Raw genomic sequence first — 24767 nt, 5'->3', positions numbered from 1 at the left:
GATAGCATGAAAAAGTGGCCCCTTTGAAATGCTCCTTTCCCTTAAAATATTTCATCTGCAGCCCTTCCTTAAATTTACTTAGCTGACTTTGAAAAAGTTAACCATGCTGTAGGCCAGCAAACAAAATCTGAAGAGTTTTTTCTATCAGAAACATTGTGGACTGGATTAGTCTCAGAACACCAAGTATTACATTTATTATTCACTAGTGGTCACTCTCTTCCTTTAGAACCTGACTTGTTCATCAAAGCTGTTTGGATCCACTCAATTCAAGAACAATACCATCCAGGGAGTGTTCTGTAGACTGCTCAAGTTTAACTTTTCAAATGAAACAAATCAGGTAGTATAGGCCCATCGGAGGTAACCCACAACCCTTCTTCTGGGTCTATGTTGTCTCACTCTTTACACCAATCAAAGCAGTAGAAGATTTTCTAGCCCTAGCCCTGCTACTTTATGCTGAAGTGTATTAACACAACCTGCATATTTATGTCATCCCTCTACAGATTTGGTTTTCAAACTAGAAAAGTTGTCATGGAAGCCAAAAGGCTATAACCATGGACAAGGCAACTACTGCTCCTACCCCGACTCCTACAGCTCCCCATTCATCAGGGGTGGTGCTGATTACAACTAAGAGAGTAAATTTTATTACCATAGCAGAGGCTGCAATGGAGGGTACAGCTATATCACAGGCTGGTGGTTCTACAACTCAGGGGCACAGGGGTGCTAAGGTGGATCTTCTGGGGTTGGCTCCTCATATAAAGGCAAAGAAGAAGGCTTCTCATCACAGTCCAAGTACAATGATCCCAGGTCTGGCCAGAATTACAGCTGTCCTACTAACTCTTACCAGTTCTTACAGGGCAGGTGCTACAGAAATGCAGGCCACAGCATGAACTGCCAATACAAATAATGACACCCACAGGATAGAGATTTGTATCTTCTGCCCTTAACTCCTCCCCTTGGAAAGATTCGGTTGTATGTACCATGGTTAACATATCAGCCGGCCCCTCTTGGTCCCCGCCCTCAACCAATCCATTTTGCCCTGTTGTGAGGTGCAGCAAGTCATTCCTTGACCTGTCCTGTGACACATATTAAGCCATGGTTGGGACTCTGTGTCTTCAACTGTTTCTTAATAATCATGATGAATTTGGGTAGGGTTTTTGAGTTCTTGCAGTTCATTATCCATCAATCTGTTTACATTTGGTGTTAGTGTTAACTCACTTTGTTTTTAAATAGTTAGGGAAAGGATAAATCAACTGTTAATGCTTTCATAAAGTACTTTAAATAAGCTTTCTGCATTTAAAAATAATAAACAAATAAGCCATAATGGAAGAGGGCCACTCATGAAACTTAGACATCAAGGATGCTGCTGCTGAGCTATTTGTAAATCCATGATATTCTGCCTGGATCCCAGGCCCTGGACATTCCTTAGAGCAGAGTCTCCAGTGACTCACCTAAGAGTTCTGAGAAAGATTTCCTCTCCTGTGATCCAACTCCTTTTACTTTGTGGTGTATCCAGGTGTTCAATAATGGCCAAAAGATATTTCAGTTCTGGCTTCTGAAAGTGCTTCACTCCATCAGTACTCTGCGAGGAGAACACCTATTTTTGGCAATGTTTGACTCACTCGCCTCCTTCAGAAATCATCCTGCTATAGAAAAAGAGGGATTTAAATGCTTATGAACCTTCTCCATCACGTCTAAGAGAGGACTTGGGAGCACAACCCACAACAAAAAATGTACAATTAAAACCACGCAATCTGTAAATAACATCCTTGCTGGGTGATAGAAGGGAGACCAACTCTACTAATTGGTCCCTTGATTATTCTCCAGGATTTCTCTTGGGGGTATTAATATTTGGAGATATTTTTATATCTATCTCACCCTAGCATGGGAACAATGCTCAGAAATCTCTGTCTAGAAGAAACACCAGGAAGCAGCAAACTGTTGGCAACTTTGAGTTAGACTCTCTGAAGAAGATAGTTTCTCTAATTTCTACTTTTTTACTCTTAACTAATTTTTCTTTCTTTCTTTCTTTCTTTTTTTTTTTATAGATGAGATTCCATGGTAGAATCATGTTCAGAAAGTCCTGACAAAGAAGTGTGGTCAGGAAGAAGACAAAGAAACAGGTCCATTCTCTCCCCTGCCTCTAGCTTCTGAATTTAAAATAACAGAAGAGTATGAGAGAGAAAGAAAGAATGAACATATAAAGCAGGGCAGAGACAAGGAGGAGAAGAGGAAGAACTAGGAAAATTGTGTACAGACAAATATCCCTGAGGAACATAGGTACAAAAATCCTTAACAAAGAATTAAAACACAGAATACAAAAAGACATCAAAAAGATTGTACACCATGATAAATTAGAATTCATGCCAGGGATGCATGGATGTCTCAACATATGCAAATTAATAAATATGATACACCACATACACAAAATGAATAACAAAAATTATAGGATTTTTATCTCAATAAACACAGAAAAAGTGTTTGATGAAATTCAGCATCCCTTCCTAATAAAGACTCTCAACAAATTAGGTATAGAAGGTAGGTATAGCTCAACACAATAAAACCATATATGAAAATCCCACCACCAACATAATTCTGAATGGGAAAAAGCTTAAATATTTTCCTATAATAACAAAAACAAGACAAGAACGCCCACTCTCACCACTCCTTTTCAACATGGTATTGTTAGTATTAGCCAAAGATATCAGGCAAGAGAAAGAAATAAATAACATTGAAATATTAAAAGACAAATTCATATGGTCCCTGTTGCCTGATGCCATCATTCTATATATAGAAAAACCTACAAACTCTACCAAAAAACTCCTAGAACTACTAAACATATTCACTAAAGTTGAGGGCACATAATGTTCAAATATCAGTAGCATATTTACATAACAAAAACAACAAGCATAAGAGGAAATCAAGAAAACTAACCCACTTACATTAGCTAAAAAAAGAATAAAATGCATAGGAATCAATTTAAAAATGAGGTAAAATATCTCTATAATGAGGACTGTAAAACCCTATTGAAAAATATTAAAGAGTAGACCAAAAGATGGAAAGACTTTCCATGCTCATGGATTGGAAGAATTAAAATTGTGAAAATGTCCACACTGCCCAAAGTGATCTAAAGATTCAATGCAATCCCCTTAATGTGGATACCGATGACATTGTTCACAGAAATAGAAAAAATAATCCTAAAATTAATATGGAACACCAAAAAGACACTGAGTAGCCAAAGCAATCCTGAGTTATGTAGTAAATAAATAAAGCCAGAGACATTCCATTTCTTGACTCAAACTATCCTACCCAGCTACACTAACCAAAACAGCATGGTACTGGCATAAACACATATATGTGGACCCATGGAACATAATAGAGAACCCAGACACCAACCCTCATATGTGCAAAAACTGATCTTCAGCAATAACACCAAGTACACACATTAGGGGAAAAAAAAAACTCTTCAGCAAATGGTGCCGGTATATATAGATATCCATGTGTAAAAGAATTAAACTTAATCCATACATCTCAAGACACACCAAAATCAACTATAAATGGATTAAAGACTGAAATATAAGACCTGAAACTATAAAACTCTCAGAAGTAAATATAAGAAAAATACTTCACGATATAGGACTGGGCAAAGACTTTATGAATAAGACCTGAAAAGTACAGATAACAAAAGGAAAAATAAACAAAAGTGCTTCTATCAAACTAAAACTCCTTTGCACAGAAAGCAAAACAATCAATAGAGTGAAAAGACATTCTACAGAATGGGAGAAAATATTGGCAAATTATGCATCTGACAAAGGACAAATATGCAGAACATACAAGCATCTCAAACAAATTAACAGTAGTAGAGCAAATAATTAGATGAAAAAATGGGCAAAAACCTTCAATAGACATTTCTCAAAAGACATAAAATCGTCAACAAGTATATGAAAAAATGTTCACGATCACTATTCACCAGGGAAATGAAAATCAAAACCTCACAAGGATATCATCTCAACCTAGCTACATGAGCTACTATCAAAAAGACAGGGAATTACAAATGCTGCTGAGGATGCAGAAAGGGGGAGCAGTTTTACACTGTTACTAGAACTGTAATTTAGTTCTCATTATGAAAACAGTATGGAGGTTTCTCAAACCACCACCATATGATCCAGCAATCACACTACTATGTATATATCCATAGGAAAGGAAACCATCATGTTAAAGGAATACCTGCACTCCTGTGTTTATTGAAGCTATGTTTAAAATAGCCAATCTATGGAATCAACCTAAATTTCCATCAACAGAACACTGGATAGGGAAAATTTGCTACATATATGCAATGAAACACTATTTAACTACAAAAAGAAAGAATGCTATTCTCGGTAGGTAGATAAATTCAGATAAAATTATGTTAAGTGAAATAAGTCTGGCGCAGAAAGAGAAATACTGGCTATTCTCGGTAGTTAGATAAATTCAGATAAAATTATGTTAAGTGAAATAAGTCTGGCGCAGAAAGAGAAATACTGCCTGCCCATAATCAGAAGTGGGTGTGAAAGAAGGAAAGGAAAGAAGGAAGGAAGGAAAGAAACAATAATTACAATAATGTGTTGAGCTACCAATGGAGAACAGAACTGTGATTACTAATGGTGGGAAAGGAGGAGAAAGATGCGAGCCATTGAGACATTGGTTAATGGCCACAGGGAATGATTACCTTTTGTAACAATGAACATATGCGAGCCATTGAGACATTGGTTAATGGCCACAGGGAATGATTACCTTTTGTAACAATGAACATATTAATTACTCTGATTTGATCATCACACATAGTACACAGGAGTTGCCTTCAACTCTGTACCCCACAAATATATTTTTTTTCCTGAAATTTTGATTTTAATAGCTTGTATAAAAACTCACTGAGGACCCCTCCCCCTTCCCTGGACCCAGAAGGAGACACCTGGACCCAAGGTCTGCCCTGCAGAGGAGAGCTGAGCAGAACTGCATTGCACAGTGGACCCCTCCTCTCCACTTGGACCCAGAGGAAAACACCCAGACCTGTGGCCCACCCCGACAAGGTGAACCAAGGAGACATTCATGGTCCTGGGGGCTCATTCTACTTCCACAGATTCTGGAACAGGAACCAACATTGTGTAAAATAGCCACTACCAGACCTACTGTCAAGCAAAGACAATTCACCACCACAGTAGCAGCCAGGACCACTCCACGGGTAACCTACGGCTCACTCGGCAACATTGATAGAAGAGTCACCAGTAAAGCCTGCAAATAGTGGAGGAAATCTTTATCCTCATAGCCAACCTCAGTTTAATAGAAGTAGCAAACCCTCTACCAAAAGAACAAATATCAACAAAGAAATACTAGAACTATGAATAAACAAGAAGCTATGACACCACCAAAGGATTACAGTAATGCTCAAATTTCAGACTCCATGGAACAGAGAAACCTTGAAATGTTGGAAAAAGTATTCTGAGCAATGATCTTAAGATAACTTGAAGAAATAAAAGAAGATCAATTAGAGAACACAATGAAACAAGAAAATATAACCAGAACATGAAGGAGGAAATTTTCAAAGAGTGTAGCAGAACGTTAAAAAGAGTGTAGCAGAATGCCTAGAAATGGAAGATTCATTCAACAGAATAAAAAAAAAAACACAACTGAGAGCTTGAGCATCAGGGTAGAGCCAACAGAAGAAAGAATTTAGGATCTTGAAGATGGTCTTTTTTAAATAACACAGATACACACAAAAAAGAAAAAAGAATTCAAAATAATGGGGAAAATCTAAGAGGATAGTAGACAACCTGTAGTGCTCTAACATCCAAATTGTAGGAATTCCACAAGGGTAGAAGAAAGGAAAATGTATTGAAAACCTACTCAAGGAAATAGTAACAGAAAACTTCCCAAGTGTGGAAAGAGATACAGCCTTTAAGATCCAGTAAGCTCAAAGTTCCCCAAACAGAATGAATCCAGAAAGATCCTTCCCAAGACAGGTTACAGTTAAATTTGCAAAGCTGAAAGATAAAGACAGAATTCTAAAAACAGCAAGAGAAAAGCATCAAGTCACCTATAGGGGAGCCCCCATCAGACTAACAGCAGACTTCTCAACCAAAACCCTACACGCCACAAGAAAGTGAAATGATATATTCAAAATACTAAAAGAAAAAAAATTGCCAGACAAGAATTCCTTACTGAGCAAATCTCTCCCACAGAAATGAGGGAGAAACACTGTATATCCCAGACAAACAAAAGTTGTGGGAGTTCAACACCACACAACCACCCTGCAAGAAATTCTCAAGGGAGTCCTTCATCTGGAATCTGAATAATGAAGACCACTATCACATATACACAAGAAAGAGCAAAACCCACTGTTAAAAAAAAATGACTGTGAAAACAATCTTAACTTTCATATGGAAATGTGAAAAACCCCAAACAGCCAAAGCAATTCTCAGCAAAAGAGATAAGGTGGAGGTATAACACTACCTGAATTCAAATTATATACAATGCTATAGTAAAGAAAACAGCATGGTACTGGCATAAAAATAGAAACTCAGACCAGCGGAGCATAACTGATAATCCAGATATCACCCCTCAGGCTAACAGCTATCTGATATTGGACAATGGCAACAAAAATCTACATTGGGGAAAAGACGGCCTCTTTGACAAGTGGTGCTGGGAAAATTGGATATCCATATGCAGAAGAATGAAACTGGATATGTATCTCTCACCATATACTAAAATCAATTCAAAATGGATTAAAGACTTAAGCATAAGACCTGAAACTGTAAAATTACTAAGGGAAAATATAGGTGAAACACTTCAGCAACTAATAAATGGTTTTAAAAAGACCTCTGATAATCCATTCTGTAACTGCTACTTTATAATTATGAAAGCATAAGTGACATCTTTTCTAAATAAGTTTGACTCTCATGAAAATAGATTTTTAAATTTCTTCTTTTACCTTGAAGAAAAATTACTTATCTTTTTTATAATTTGTAATTCTGATAATATTTTGGGAGGCCAATTTATGTGTGCCCATAAAGCTATGGTATAAGTCTTCTTCACGAAGCCTCCTACCAAAGCATTCAAATAGGAGGCTGGCACAGCTCACTCTTGGCACCAACTATGTCTTACTTTGAGGGTAATTTACTTCTTCAGAAACAGCATACTTCTATGGTTAAGGGTTCAGACTTTCTGGTTTTCATTCTGATACCCTCTTCTCTATATACTTTTCCCATTGGTTAAAAACACTAAGCTTGTTTTACTTATAATAAAGCATGGACAGTAAGAGTCTTTGAACTGTAATGTTACCGGAAAGGGTATAAAAGGAAATTCAGGGCTGGCCTGGTGGGCATTCGGTAGAGGGCAGTGCTTGGGAGTGCGGCGGTGCTCCCGCTGAGGGTTCGGATCCCATATAGAGACCCGTCCGCTCACTGGTTGAGCACGGTGCGGGCGCGACACTGAGGGTTGCGATCCCGTTACCGGTCACAAAAAAAAAAAGAAGGAAATTCATGTAAATTCTCAGAACATAATCTAGCACATAGGAATTGTTCCATGGATGTTGAGTATTGCGATCAATGATTGCTTACGGAGAGCCATGAATGACAGCTATATCTGTATGTAGGAATGCAAGGAGCGCTAGATTTGTATGGGTTCATTTGAGAAAATTCCTGAGATATCATCAGTCCCACAGTCAGGCATCATTGCCTCTACACAGATGTAGATTCACACCTAGTGTCCAAGCAGGTCCAACCACCCAGGGCCATGAAGTTGTAAGCCGCATACACCATTTTATATTTAGTTTGCTTGACTTTGTGTACACTGACTCAACAGGCAACCAGCTTCAAGCTATGATGTGCCTTGATGTAGAGGAAGTGTCAAAGTAAATATTTCAGTTCTCAAATACTACAGAAGCATGATTCTTTATTCTTCTATATACAATCAGCAAGTTGGAGCTCACTATTGGATTTGTAACAGATAACACTTATTGGCTATGCTCTATGCTCAAACTGTCCTTCCTTGGATCGAAAGAGTAAATCAGTGATAACAGCCAAAAAAATTTTGAAAAATATGAGTAATGAGAAACAACATGAATTTTAAAAATGTATTATAAGCATCGATATTTCATTATTTGGTAATAATAGCTGTATCAAAAGAACAAGTAGAAATTTCAGAAATAAATTTAAGGATTGGTAAGAATTGAATAAATGGGCTGTCCGATTAGCTCAGTTGATTTGAACATGGTGTTATATCACCAAAGTCAAGGGTTCAGATCCCTGTGCCAGCCAGCCATCAAAAAAAGAAAAATAACTAGTATATTATAAAGTTACTTTTTTTTTTTTTTTTGTCTTTTTGTCTTTTTCCGTGTCCGGCAACGGATCGCAACCCTCAGTGTTGCCCCTGTACCGGACCGGGGACCAGCAACGGGATCGCAACCCTCGGCGTTGCTCCTGCGCCTCGCTCAGCCAGCGAGCGGGAACCGGTCTGTATGTGGGATCCGAACCCTCGGGCGGGAGCGCCACAGCACTTCCCAAGCAGCGCACTATCCAGTGCGCCACTGGGCCGGCCCATAAAGTTACTTTTTTAAATAATAGGAGAAAGGATTACCTCTTCCATAAGTGTTCTGTAAAACCTTATTCGCCATTGATAAAAAGTATTGGAGGAACAAATAAATAAAAATGTATGTAATCTTAAATCAGTAGCACTTCTATACACCAATGAAAACTATCTGAAAAAATAAATCAATAATGCAATTTCTTTTACAACAGAATCAAAAAATAAATAAATATCTAGAAATAAATATAACTATGGAGCTGAAAGAGCTCTATAATCAAAAGTATAAAACATTGATAAAAGAAATAGAAGAAAATACACGTAAGTGGAAAGATATCCCTTGTTCATCAATTGAAAAAATAACATTTTGATAATGTCTGACTACCTAAAGCAATGTGTAGGTTCAATGCAATCCCTATCAAAATTATTATTAAAAAGACAGAGAATAACAAATGCTGGTGAAGATGTAGAGAATGAGGAACCCTCCTGCACTGTTGGTAGGACTGTAAATTAGTACAGCTATTATGGAGAACTGTATGGAGGTTCCTTAATCCACTATACATAGAACTTCCATATGATCGAGCAACCCCACCACTGGGAATATATGCAGAGGATTGGGAAACATCAGGTCAAAGGAGTACCTGCATTCCCATGTTTATTGCAGCTCTATTTACAATAACTAGGCAATTGGAAGAAACCAAAATGTCCATTGATGGATGACTGGATAATGAAATTGTGGTATACATACACAATGGAATACTACTCAGCCATAAAACAAGGAAAGGCTACTACTTTCAACAATGTGCATGAGTCTGGAGAAAATTATTCTTAGTGAGATAACCCAAGTACAGAAAGAGAAATACCACATGTTCTCACTCATAACTGGGAGCTGAATCCATAAATAAACAAATGAGCAGTAAAGAAAGCAGAGAGAGAGAGAAAGAAAGAAACAAAAATCACTGTAATACATTGAAATTTAGAAACTAGATGTGGAAAATGGGAGGGGACGGTGAGAGGGAGGGGGCTATTGAGGAACTGGTCAACACACAAAAAGAACGATTGTGTATTGTAATGATGAATAAGCTAACTACTGATTTAACCACCGCACATTGTACACAAATACTGAAAATCAATGTTGTACCCTACATGTATGTATAATAAAATGAATAAATAAATAAATAATTACAACGTCATTCTTCACGGAAATTAAAAAAATGCTAAAATTCATGTAAAGCCACAAAAAAAAAGAGCCAAAACAATTTTTGAATAAAAAGAACAAAGCTGGAGGCATCACACTACTTGATTTCAAATTAAGCTACAAATGTTTAGTAACTAAAGCAGCATGATTTTGGCATAAATACAGACATATAGATGAAGAGAACGAAATAGAGTAAACGGGTATAAATTTATGCATTTATGGCCAACTGATTTTCAACTAAGTTTCCAAGAACAGTGGGGAAAGAGGAGTCTCTGCACAAAATGGTACTGAGAAAACTGTATCTACATGTAAATGACTGAAACTAGACCCCTATCTCTCACCACATACAGAAATCAACACAGGATGCATTAAAGACTTAGAGTTGTGTCTCAAAACTATGAAACTTCTAGAAAAAAATCATTGGGAAGATACTACAAGATATCAGTTTGGACAAGGATATTTTTGACAAGACACTAAAATCATGAGTAACAAAAGCAAAAATGAAAAAAATGGGACTACATCAAACAAAAAAGCTTTTGTACAGCCAAGGAAACAATGAGCCGAGGGAAGAGACAAAGTAAACAACGGGAGAAAATATTTGCTGTAAAGAAAATTTTTAATTGGATGCAGGACAGAGCTCAGCTGATGTGTTCAGTTTAGCTGGTGGATCTTAATTAAGCTCATCCTCACAGAGAAGTGGCCAGGTTGATTTCCCCTAGACACGTCCAACTCCCAATCTCATCCACCACCAAATAAACAGTTGGCAGGCCTCTCCTATCAGCAGACTTACCTCATAACATGTCAGTCACCTGAGAAGGAGCTACCTGGGCCCTCTCTTGGCAGGCACACCTGATGAACTCAGCAAGTTGCAGATCACTATGAAAAATGAAAATGAAACAAAAAGCTCACAAGTCCCCATGAGGTGGCCAGACCCCCTCTCAGTAGGCCATACCACAATCCTTTGTACCACTCAAGTAATGGCTGGCTGGTGCACTTCTCAGAAGGCCAACCTCATGATCATGCCCACCACCTGAGAAACAGATCAGTGTCCCCACCCTTGCCAGACCCACTCAAATGACCAAGAGAAGCAAAACCTCACACATGTTTTTAGAAGTGGCTCAGTAGATCGCTCCCAGGAAACCCACCCTCTGCTAACCAAACCAAAACCTGAACACACCCCCAACTCAGAGAAACAGCCCAGCTATCATGCCCCAAGTAGACCCACACTTGAGTCACTGAGCCATCGCACGCACACACATTCAAGTGAGAAACAGCCCAAATGATGTGCCCCTGGAATGCCTGCCATCAGTCAGAAAATCAGCACAGTGACCATGCTGTTATTTTGCCACTCCCAGAGACTCTGAAATAACACATGCCCACACTCCCTGCCTGAGAATCTGCTCAGCAACACCATCTCCAGTGTGTCATCTCCTGAGATGACTGACCACAGTGTGCATGCACATACCCTGAACTGAGAACCAACATAACAAGCCAACACCAGCAAAGCTGTGTCACCACCTCAGCAAAACTTCCAGACCTAGGCCATTGAAGCACTTGGAGACCTACAAAATGTGCATTACAGCTGAAGACACCACAGTGAGTCTACACTACCACCCTGATCAAGAAGAAAGAAATTGTACCCTACCCACTTGGCAACCTAGGACACAATTGAAGGTGAAAGTTTTCCCCCACACAAGCCACTCTGCAACAGTCAAAGAGGCAACTATTCCACCAAATGCAAAGATAGCAACACAGAGAAACAAGAAACATGAAAAAAAAAAAAAAAAAAGGTTACACGGCAGCAACAAAGAAACACAATAGCACTGCAGTAACTGATCCCAAAGAATTGGAAATTACTCACTTGCCAAAAAAAATCCAAAATAATAATCTTAAGAATACTCACTGAGATTCAAGTGAATACCAACAAACAAGTGAATGAGATCAGAAAAACACATCATCTCAACAATGTATTTAACAGAAATTGCTATCATTAAAAAATCAAACAGAAATCTTGGAACTGAAAACTACTTTGAGTGAAATGAAAACAAATTTAACACTCTCAACAACAGACTAGGTGAAGCATAAGAAATAGTTTCTGATCCCAAATACAGCTATTTGGCAATAACTGAGGCAGACAGAAAAGAACAAAGAAGAATAAACAAAGCTTGTAAATTTTATAAGATAACATTAAGTTGATAAATATTTGAATTATGGGAATTCCAGAAGAAGAAGAAAACAAAGAAAAAAAGGTATCAAAACCTAGTTAGTAAAATAATAGCTGAAAATTTCCCTACTCTTGGGAGAGATGTGAACATCCAAATCCAGGAACCTCACAGATCCCCAAATACATTGAACCCAAGAGTGTCCTCTAAGAGGAACATTTCAGTCAAACTGTCAAAAATTAAATACAAAGAGAATTCTGAAATCAATAAAAGAAAAGCATCAAGTTACATATAAGAGAATCCCCATGAGACTAACAGCAAACTTCTGAGTATGAACCCTAAAAATAGGAGAGAATGGGATGTTATATTCAAAGTACTCAAAGAAAAAAACCACTACCCTTGTTATACCCAGCACAGCTATCCTTTGGAAATGAAGGAGATATAAATTCTCCTCAGACAAGCAAAATCTGTGAAAATTGCTCACCACCAGTTCAGCCCCACTGGAAATGTTTAGGACAGTCCTACATATAGAACAGTAAGAATGATAACCATCATAATAAAAAAAAAAAAAACCTAAAATATAAACCTTATGGGAAAAATTACACACAAAATAGAAAAGGTAAAAATCAACCCTTATCATTACAAAAAGCCACCATACTGTAAGGATAAAAAAAAATAGAAAGGGATGGAGGACACATCAAATAATCAGAAAACAACAAACAAACGGACAGAAGTAAAACCTTACATATTAATAATAACCTTCACTGTGAATGGATTAAATACCCCTGTTAAAAGACACAAACTGGCTGAATGCATTTAAAAAACATGACTCAGCCATATGCTGCCTACTAAAAACACACCTAAAGTATAAAAACCAACATAGACTGAAAGTAAAGGCATAGAAAAAGCTTTTTCACACAAATGGAAAAAAAGTGAGAATGATCAGCTATACTTACAGACATCAAAATCTGTAAAGGGTGATGATGAAGGGTGCTATACAATGATAAAAGGATCAATACAACTATAGGATTTAATAAATGTATATCCTCCTAACACTGGACCACCCAGATATATAAAGGAAACTTTATCAGATCTAAAAGGAAACACTCCGCTCTCAGCAATGAACCCATCATCTATATAGAAAGTCAACAACAAAAGATCAGATTTAAATGACATCATAGACCAGATGGACCTAACAGACATTTACAGAAAATTTTATCTAACAGCTTCAGAAAACACAATCTTCTCATCATCACATGGAACATTCTCCAGGACTGACCATATGCTATGCCACAATACTAGTCACAACAAGTTCAACAACCTTGAAATCATGTCAAGTATTTTTTCTGACCACAAGGGAACAAAACTAGAAATCAATAATATGATGAACTTTGAAAATTGCACAAATATACAAAAATGAAATAAAATGATCCTGAACATTACCCTGATCACCCTGTTATCAAAAATAGACAAGGACACAAAAACAATGGTAAACTACAGGCCAGCATCCCTAATGAAACAGATGTACATATCATCAGTAAAAGGGTAGGAAACTAAATCCAACCACATATTGAAATATTGAATATCATGACCAAGTGGGATTTATCTCAGAGATGCAAGAAATTTTCAACATATGCAAATCAATAAGCCTTATACAACAACTCAACATAATGAAAGAAAAAACCTTGGTAGACACAGAAAAAGCATTTGATAAAATTGAACATCCCTTATAATAAAAACTCTCAACAAATTAGTTATATAAGAAAAGTATCTTGACATAAGAAAGGCTACATATGAAAAACCACAGCTAACATCATACTACACATGGAAAACTTGAACTGTTTTACTTTAGAACTGTAACAAGACAAGGATGTCCACTCTCACCACTTCATTACGACATAGTATTTGAAGTCCGAGCTAGAGCAATTTGGCAGAGGACAGAAATAAAGTGCATTCAGATTGGAAAAGTAGAAGTCAAACTGTCTCTATTTGAGGATAACATGATTTTATATACAGGGAAATCAAAAGACTCTACCAAAAAACTCTTAGAATTGATAAAGATCTTCAATAAAGTTAAAGAATACAAAAATATAAAAAAGAGTAGCATGTCTATACACCAATAACAAACTTACAGAAAAAGAAATCAAGCAAGCAATACAATTTACAAGACCAACAAAAAACATAAAACTTCTCAGAATAAATTTAACCAAATTGGTAAAAGATCTCTACTAGGAAAATTCTAAAGAGCAACAAAAAACATAAAACTTCTCAGAATAAATTTAACCAAATTGGTAAAAGATCTCTACTAGGAAAACTCTAAAACACTGATCAAAGAAATTAAAGAAGACAGAAAAAATGGAAAGTCATCTGTGCTTCCAGACTGGAAGAAACAATATTTTCAAAATGACCAAACTACCCAAAACAATCTATGGATTCAAACAAATTCCCATCCAACAACTAATGACATGCTTCACAGGAAGAGAAAATGAAATTCTAAAATGTATAAGAAGTAACAGAAGACCCCAAATAGCAAAAGCAATTTTGAGCATAATAACAAAATGTGTGGCATCTCACTCTATTACCTCAAATATATCACAAAACTATTATAGTCAAGTAATCAAAAGAGTATGTTACTGGCACAAACAGAAACATAGTACAAAGGAACAGAATAGAGAATCCAGAAAAAAATCCACATATGTACAGTCAAATCATTTTCAAAGAAGTCAAGAACATACATTGAAAAAATAACAACTTCCTCAATAAATGGTGATGCATAAACTGGATATCCATATGCAGAAGAATGAAATTAGACCCCCATCTCTCACCATATACAAAAATCAGCTCAAAATGAATTAAAGACTTAACTGTAAGAACTGAAACTATAAAACTTCCAGAAGAAGACAGACTGAATCACAGGGGAAATGGTTCAGGACAGGGGACTGTGCAAAGATTTTTATGAATAAGACCTGAAAAGCATAAGTGACAAAAGCAAATATAGACAAAAGAGATTATATCAGACTAAAAGGTTTGATGTAACCCCAAAGGAAACAATCAACAGAGTGAAGAGACAACCTGCAGAATGGGAGAAAATATTTGCAAACTATTCATCCGACAAGGGATAAATATCCAGAATATACAATTCAACTAAATAAGAGTTCAATATTTAAAAAAAAGGCGGATGTACGGTACAGCAGTTGCAAGTGCAGCCCTTAATCAGTGGTAAGAAAATAATCAGATTTAAAAATGAGCAAATTAACTCAATAGTCATCTCTTAAAAGAAGGCATACAATTGGTGAAAAAGTATATGGAAAAAATGCCCAACATTGCTAATCAACAAAGAAATGCAAATCAAAACCACAGTGAGATATCATCTCATGCCAGTTAGAATGGATATTTGCAAAAAGATGAAAAATGACTCATGCTGGCGAGAATGTGAAGAAAAGGGAGATGAAAAATGACTCATGCTGGAAAGATGAAAAATGACTCATGCTGGCGAGAATGTGAAGAAAAGGGAACTCACATACTCGTGGGAATGTAAATTAGTACAGCTATTATGGAAAACATTTTGGTGATTTCTCAAAAAAAAAAAAAGCAAATAGAACTGACAAAGACAGGGAGGAGGGAAGGAGGTTTCAGTAATTGGCCACAATAATCAACCACATTGTATTTTGACAAAATAAAAGAAAATAAAATAAAAGAACTGACATAGAGTCCAATAATCTCACTCCCGGGTATATATCTAAATGAAAGTAAATCAACATGTCGAAGGGATGCCTGCACTCCCAGGTTTATCATTGCTTTATTCACAATAACCAAGATATGAAACCCACCAAATACTCATCACCAGATGATTGAATATAGAAAATGTGGTATATACATATACATAGTGGAATCTACTCATCCATAAAAAATGAAGAGATTCTGGCATTTTAAGCAAGGTGGATGAGCTTGGAGAAAATTATATTATGTGAAATAGACCAGGCTCACAAAATGAATACCACATGTTCTCATTACATGCAGAAGCTATGTAAGTTGATCTCATAGAAATAGAGAGTAGGAAGGTGGTTACCAGAGACTGGGGAGAATAGAACAAAAGGGGAGATGGAGAGAGGTTGTTTAATGGGCACAAAATTGTAGTTAGATAGGAAAAATAAGATTGAGTGTTCTCTAGCACTTTAGGGAGACTACAGTCAACAACAAATTGTTGTATAACTATTAGTAGCTAGTACAGAGGTTTTGAATGTTTCCAGCACAAAGACGTGACCAATGTTGAGGTGTCGGATATGATAATAGAACTTATTCAACATTTCTCCAAAGAAGACATACATCCTTCCACTAGCAGGCATTGAAATAAATAAATAAAACAAAGCCACAAAAAAGGAAGATGTATAAGTGGCCACAGAGTACATGAAAATATTCTCAGTATCATTAACCATTAGAAAAATGCAAATGAAAACCACAATGAGATACCACTTCACTCCAGTTAGAATGGCCATCATCAAAAAGACAGAAAATAACAAATTCCCGAGAGGATGAGGAGAAAGGGTAACTCTTATCCTCTGTAGGTGGGAATGTAAATTGGTACAGTAATTTTGGAAAACAGTATGAAGTATCTCAAAAAATTAAAAATAGAACTACCATATGATACAGCAATCCCAGTCATGGTTATACATCCAAAAGAAAGAAAATCAGTTTGTCGAAGAGATATTTGCGTACCCATGTTTACTGCTGTAATACTTAGGATATGGATTCAACTTAAATGCCCATCAAGGGATAAATGGATCAAAACCAAAATGTGTTTCTAGTTCCTTTGTGATTTAACATTAGGTTGTTTATTTGAAGTCTTTCTATTCTTTTGATGTAAACACTTATTGCAATACCCTTCCCTCTTAGTTCTGTTTTTGTACAATCCTATAGGTTTTGGTAAGTGGTAATTGTATTTCCATTTGCTTCAAGGATTTTTTATAATTTCCTGCTTTATTTCTTCTTTAACCCACTAGTCATTCAGGAGCATGCTGTTTAATTTTCATGAATTTGTATAGTTTCCATAGTTTTATATGTTGTTAATTTCTCATTGTATCCCATTGTGGTTGAAAATATACTTGATATTATTTTAATCTTTTTAAATTTGTTGAGACTTAAGTTGTGACCTAACTTGTGGTCTATCCTGGAGAATGACCGTGTGCTGATGAGAAGAATGTATATTCTGTTGTTGTTGGATGAAATGTTCTGTATATGTCTGTCAAGGCCATTTGGTCTAAGGCATTATTTAAATCCAATACTTCTCTCCTGGTTCTTTGTCTAGATGATCTGTCCAATGCCAAGGGTGGCATGTTAAAGTCCCTAACTATTACTGTGTTGGTCTATTGCCCCCTTAGATACAATAACAGTTGCTTTATATATCTGGGTTCTCAATGTTAGGTGCATATATGTTTATGATTGTTATATCTTCTTCGTCCATTGATCCTTTTGTCATTGTATAGTGTCCACTTTGTCTCCTTTTATAGTTCTTAGTTTGAAGTCTATTTTATCTGATATAAGTATGTCAACTCCTGCTCAATTTTGCTTTCTGTTTGCATGAAATGTCTTCTTCAATCCCTTCACTATTAGTCTATGTGTGTGTTTATTGGTGAAGTGAGTTTCTTGGAAACACCATATAATTGGGTCTAGTGTTTTTATCCATTCAGCCAGTCTGTCTTTTAAGTGGGAAATTTAGTCCAATTATGCTTAAAGCAAATTGCTAAAAGCTATTGCTTTATTCCTGCCATTTTATTAATTTCTCTCTGGTTGTTTTATTACTCTTATGATCTTTTTATGTACCCCATAAATATGTATCAATTAAAATTTTAAAAGGTTCTGTAAAGATACTTTTAAAACATTATATATACACAATGGAATTCTATACAGCCATTAAAAAAAAAAGGAAGAAATCTTGTTATTTGTGACAACATGGATGAGCCTGGAAGACATTATGTTCAGGGAAATATTACAGGCACAGAAAGACAAATACCACTTGATCTCACTCATATGTTGAATCTATAACATTATATTGCACCCTATAAGTATGTATAATTGTAATGTGTCAATTAAAATTTAAAAAAAGAATCTCATAGAAACTGAGAATAGAATGGTATTTACTAGAGACTGGGAAGAACAGGGGATAGTAGGGTGCGATGGAGAGAGTTTGGTCAATGAGTAAAATATTACAGTTAGACAGAAGGTAGTCCTGGTATTCTATTGTAGGGTAGGGTGATTACAGTTAGCAATAATGCATTGTATATTTCCAATAGCTACAAGAGAAGATTTTGAGTGTTCTCAAAATACAGAAATAATAAATATCTGGGTGGTAGATATGCTAATCACCATCGTTTGATCATTACACATTGTACACATGTACTGAAACATCACATTGAACCCTAAAATACAAGTATGTAGATAGATAGATAGATAAATAAATAAATAAATAAATAAATAAATAAATAAATAAATAAAACAGCAGCTTACAACCTCCTCAAAAAAGATTATACCTGTTCTTGCCACAGGGTGAAGAAATGAGTAAATATGTGAGGAAACAGATATGATAAAAGGTTTCACTATAGTAACCATTTTACAGTATGTATTTGTCTTATAACATCATGTCATATACCTTAAATACACAAGATTCTTTTTTAAAGAGATTATGAAATACTTCTGAGTGTGTAGTTTACATCATGATTTCTAATTATTAATAGTAGATATAGTTTATGCGTTCTAATATGAAGATCTTTCAACATATTACAATGCATTTTTAATTTTTAATGGAAATGCTTCATTCAAAAATTATCGATTTAAGGTCTTTCACACAAACATTCTTTGGTTTTGTTAGGCGGCGCTAGGAAGTGGTGTGGGGGAACGGAGCTCATACATCCTGACAATTACTAGAGATACAGAGATGTCTTGGACAAGGTCCTAATTTTGGTTAGATCTGATTCAGCCAATTTTACTTCTAGGGAGAAAGGAGGTTGGGGGCCAATGAGTTAATTATTTAAAGTAACTCTTGTTAATAGGTAAGTACTTATATGTCTAACTGATAAGAACTATAGTAATCTGAGGCTTTAAAACAATAGCTTATTGAATAGTTTTGAAGAATAACACCAAAAGTATGGATTTGGGCACACTGGCTGACCAATAAAGGAAATAGTTTTGGTGAATGAGAACCATTCGTGTTCCACAAATCACACTTAGTGATATTAAAGGTGGGTTGAAGCCCACACTGGGAATAGCATAAAAGGCCTCCCAGTGCCCAAGTGTCCCATCAGTAAAATGGACAAAATTTCTCACCTGCCAACCTCACATGGGGGTAGAAAAAAACCTCAAAACTATGAGATGTAACTTGTATGAAGTGTAAAGTGTTGCATAAATGCTAACGTAATATATATAAAATTCAGTCCATAAACTTTGGTCTGAAGAAATATCTTTGTGTAAATTTTTTAATTCTCTTTGTTGGATGTTAAGTTTCCATGGCAACCCTAGGTCTTGTGGTTTCTGCTGCTCCCTGGTGAAAGTTAAGGCCCTGGAATCTCTGGGTAAGGTCTCGGGGACCAGAATCCTGCCTCCCTGGACATTGGACAGCCATAAACTCTGGGGTGAACTCTCAGCATGAACTCTGGGAAGCTACCACGGAGCATGGTTCAGGCCCACCTATGACCACAAATTGCTGACTTTGACTCCTTTCTTATGTCTGGGAATGTCCCCAGCCCTTGACCTTAAAAGTGCCTCCTTCCTTCTACCATTCTTTTCTCCCATCTCTTTTTCATAATTCAGTTTATTCTATAGGATCTTGGGGTGAGGTTGAAGGAACAAGATTATTGGTGAGCAAACCCAGACAAATACTGCCCAGCCCCCACTGTGTGTCTCTCATTCTTATATTCTCTTTTATTTTCCTCTTCTCTTTCTTTCTCTCACTCACTCTCTTTCTGTGTCTCTATTTGGGACCATAATTAGAAAGTGTTATTTGGACAATTATTTTTAATTTTTTATTTTATGCATTATTTTATTTTATTTTTATTGGAATATCAATAAATGCTTAACTATGATAAACAAAGAAAATCAGTGAAGAACAGGACAGTCTCTGCGCCCCCCAATATTCTTCCCATTATTTAGGAACTGGTATTTCAGTATATGTAGACATAAAGATGGGGAAAACATATGCATGTGTTCATAAACATAGAGAAAATGATTCATGACATTGACCTGGGCAAGGATTTTTCAAATAACACCTCAAAAGTACAAGAAACAAAAGCAAAAACAGACACACGGGATTACATCAAACTAAAAAGCTTCTGCAAGGCAAAGGAAACAAACCCCAAAGTGAGGAGACAACCTACTGAATGAGAGAAAGTATTTGCAAACTATGCATCTGACAATAAGTCAATACCCAGAATATGTAATGAATTCAAACAACTCAATAGCAATAATAATAATAAGAAGAAAACACAAAAAATCTGATTTAAAAATAGGCAAAATATCTAAATCCATATTTTTCAGTAGAAGCCATAGAAAAGATCAATGGTATATGAAAATATGCTCAATATGCTAATCCTCAGGGAAACATAAATCAAAATCATAATAAACAGGAGGGAACATTCTAAGGGCTACAAATTGAAGTTGAGGGGGGGGAGGGAGGTTGGGGTATAATTGGAGGGGACAAAGGGTACAAAACCAATTTCTGGTGATGGGTACATCCCCAATGTGAATATGGCCCCCACATCATGGGCAGGAGGGGCCACAATCAGCTTTGTATTTCCTGAATATTTGAAATAAATAAATAAATAAATAATCATAATGAAGTATCAAGTCACTCCAGTTACAATGGCTATTATGAAAAAGACAACAAATGCCGGAGATTGTGGAAAAAATGGAACTCATGATTTAGATGTAAATTACTACAGCAATTATAGAAAACAGTCTGAGGTTTCTCTAACAACTATAGGCACAACTACCATAGAATCCAGTAATCCCACTTCTGGGTATATACACAAATGATGAAAATCACTACTGGAAGAGATACCTGCACTCCCATGTTCAGCATAGCTCCATTTACAACAGTGAAGGTATGGAACCAACATAAATGTCCATCGACCAAGAACTGCATAAGAAAAATGTGGTGTATATACAGAATGAAATGCTACTCATTCATAAGAGTGACATCCTGTATTTTTCAGTAACAGAGATGGAACTAGAGATCTTTAGGTTAAGTGAAATAACCCAGGCACAGAAAGACAAATACTGCATGATCTCACTCATTTGTGGAATCTAAAAACAAAAAAAAAAAGAAAAAATTAAGTTCATAGAAGTCGAGAGTTCAATAGTGGTTACCCAAAGCTGGGAAAGGAAGGAGAGAAGGGAGGATGGGAAAAGGATGGTCAATGGGAGTAAACTTACAATTATATAGAAGAAACATGTTCTAGTGTTCCATTACAGAGTAGGGTAACTATACTCAGAGTCAACAACAGCTACCAGTTGTCTTCAAAATTTCATGGAGTCATTGATATTACCTTTCAATTCCATTTTTCCGTGAACTTTTGAGGTACCCTCATATAGTATGCATTGTGAATAACATTAAATCTGTAGATTACTTTGGATAGTATGAACATTTTAACAATACTAATTTTTGAAATTCCTCAACACATGATATTTTTCCACTTATTTGTGTCCTCTTCAATTTCTTCCAGTAATGTTTTATAGCTTCCAGTACACAGATCTTTCACTTCTTTTGTTAAATTTACCCCTAAGTACTTTATTTTTTACACTAGTGTAAATTGAATAGTATTAATGTCAACTGTGGGCTTGTTATATATGGCCTTTATTGTGTTGAGGCATTTTCCTTCTAAGCCTAATGCATTAAGAACTTTTATCATGAAAAGATGATGGATTTTGTGGAATACTTTTTTGGCATCAATTGAGATGATCACTTGGTTTTTGTGTTTCATTCTGTTAATGTTGTATATTGCTATTATTGATTTGTGTATGTCGAACCAAAGTTTCAACGTAGGGATAAATCCCGTTTAATCATGGTGAATGATCCTTTTAATATACTGTTGAATATGGTTTGCTAGAATTTTAATGAGGAATTTTGCATCTATGTTCATCAGTGATATGGGCCTGTAGTTTTCTTTTCTTATAGTGCCTTTGTTTGCCTTTAGTTATCAGGAGTGATCTGGTCTTGTAAAATGAGTTTGAGTGTATTCTATCCATTTCAATTTTTGGAATAGTTTGGAAAAAAATGATATTACTTCCTCCTCAAAAATTTGGTAGAATTCAGCCATGAAGCCATACAATCCTGGGCATTTTTTTTTTAATGGGAGAATTTTAATTACTAATCCATCTCCTTACACACTCCTTCAGATTTCCAGTTTCTTTGAGATTCAATCTTGGTAGGTTATATATTTCTAGGAATTCATCCATTTCTGCTAGGTTGTATAATTTATTGGCATATAATTGTTTATAGTAGTCTATTCTGTTCCTTGTATTTCTGTATTATCCATTGTAATGTCTTCTTTTTCATTTCTGATTTTATTTATTTGAGTCTTCTTTTTTCTTAGTCTATTGAAAGGTTTCTCAATTTATGTTTTCAAGAAACCAATACTTCATTTCGTTGATCTTTTCTATTGTATTGTATTTTCTATTGCATTGAGGCTCATACCTCTGGGATTAGGGTCCTGCCTCCCTAGATGCACACAGTAACCATCATTTCTGAGGTCTTACACGGTCTGTAGGAAGCTACTTTGGACCGTGCTCTGGCCCACCAATGCCCAGAGATTGCTGACTTTGACTTTTTTGTAGCCTCCAGGCATATGCCCCACCCATGACTTAAAAGTGCCCCCTTCTTTCTGCTATTCTTTCCTCCTATTCTTTTTTCACAAATTACTTCCTTCTTCAGGCTCAAGGGGTAGTGTTGAAGAAACAAGGCAATTTGGGAATAAACAAAAACAAATACTGCACCCCCTCCTGCTGTCTCTCTCTCTCTTTCTCTCTCTCTCTTCCCTTCTCTTCTTTTTTTCTCTCATTCTCTCTCTCTCTTACTCATACACTCTTTCTGTGTGTGTTTGAGATCAAAGTTTTAAAACGTTCACTTTATAACTATTATTAATAATTGTATATATAATTTTATGGATTATTTGTTTTATTTTTATTGAAATAGAAACAAATGATTAACAAATAAAAATAAATAAAACAAGTAAAGAAAAGTTATGAAGAAAAGAACAGGTTGTGCAGTGTCCTAGGTTCTTGTCATATTTCTACGTATAGTATCTATCAGCATCTCTGTTTTCAAAAACGTAATCAGCTTTAGGGTTGACTCTACCTGGGCTACCATCACAAAAACTGGCCTTCCAAATGGTATCTAATGTTGGTGGCAATGCCTGAGACAGATGACTTAATGGGGACAGCTAAACAAAATGGCATCAAGAATCAAAGAAACCAGCTTCCCACTTTTCTCTACCTAGATATTCTTGTGATCTATACAAGGGCACTAACATGTTCTCACTTCCACCATCCTTATAGTATTAAGAATATCAGCTCAAATGTTATTCTTACTGAGGAAAATGTCCCACCTCATTATTAACCTTTTGAGGGCCTCTTTGATGTCCTTCTTCCTCAGACTGTAGATTAGAGGGTTTAACATGGGGACAAAGATAACATAGAAAACAGACAGCACCTTGTGCTTCATGGTGTGGCCAGAGCCAGGATGCATGTACACAGAGAGGGCTGTGCCATAGTACAGTGTCACAGCAGCCAGGTGGGAGGCACAGGTGTAGAAGGCCTTGGCACTTCCTTTGACTGAGGATATTTTCAGGATGGAAGCTGCAATGAAACCATAGGATAAGAGGATAACAAGCAAAGTACCCACCCCCACAAAAATAGCTACCAGAAAAACAATCATTTGAAAGATGAAGGGATTGGAGCATGACAAAGAAATAACCTGAGGTACGTCACAGAAGAAATGTTCAATGATATTTGGCCCACAGTAGGACAGATGAAAGCAAGGGACTGTTCGAACTAAGCTACTGAGGAAAACACTCCCATATGCCACAGCAATCATCTTCCAAGAACGGCCAGGGACCATGATGGCTGAGTACTGCAGAGGGCTACCTATGGCAACATAGCGGTCATAGGCCATTGTGGCCAAGAGGCAGCACTCAGCCAGACCCATCCAGGCAGTGACAAACAACTGAATGGCACAGGCCATGAAGGAAATTGTATTCTCATCACATAAGAAGTCTGAGAGCATCCTTGGGCTGATGGAAGAAGAGTAGCAGATGTCTATAAACGACAGGGAACTGAGAAAAAGGTACATGGGTGTATGAAGGTTAGAGTTGATCCTGATGAGAATGATAAGACCTAGGTTCCAGATGAGGGTCACAGGAAGACTGGAAAGAGGATGAGCTGCAGTTCTCTTACGTCTGAAAGTCCCAGGAGAATAAACATGTCCACAGAGGTGTGGTTTCCATCCCCTTCCATAGATCTGCTTGGCGCCTCCTGCTGGGGAAAAGGTGGAGAGAAGGAAGTGCTTTTATTCCCATAAAAGAAAAATAAATACACTTAAAATTTTGTTTTCTGTCAGGCTGCTGGTTAAGTATACAACCTCGAATCTTCCATGTTGAGTTTATTCATGCTCTCCATGTACAACCATAAACTGTAACTTAATAAAATCTCTTTAATAAATATTATTATTCTGTCTACGTTGACAAAAGACAGTAAATCATCATTAGTATGATACCATCAAAATGACTCAATTTTATGTTTTCCCATGCCAGGTTTTGCAAATGTATGAGACTTTGGAGATATGCCAAATGAGGAAATACTGTGAA

The 24767-nt window shown here is 36.4% G+C and overlaps 1 protein-coding gene across 1 annotated transcript; it reads right to left on the bottom strand.

The window, feature by feature from the left end:
• Positions 1-23476: 23476 nt before the first annotated feature.
• On the bottom strand, positions 23477-24438 carry LOC103610853 (olfactory receptor 5A1-like; the record flags this gene model as incomplete). The annotated part of the gene is given in 2 exon segments (XM_008594929.1): positions 23477-24318; positions 24321-24438. Coding segments are annotated over 2 exon segments (960 nt in total), but the record flags the coding sequence as incomplete, so codon positions are not given.
• Positions 24439-24767: the final 329 nt, after the last annotated feature.

This window comes from Galeopterus variegatus, unplaced genomic scaffold, assembly GCF_000696425.1.
Source record: "Galeopterus variegatus unplaced genomic scaffold, G_variegatus-3.0.2 Scaffold11897, whole genome shotgun sequence".
Classification (NCBI taxonomy): domain Eukaryota; kingdom Metazoa; phylum Chordata; class Mammalia; order Dermoptera; family Cynocephalidae; genus Galeopterus; species Galeopterus variegatus.
The sequence above is the reverse complement of the archived record's forward strand: the minus strand, read 5'-3'. Positions and strand labels throughout refer to the sequence as shown.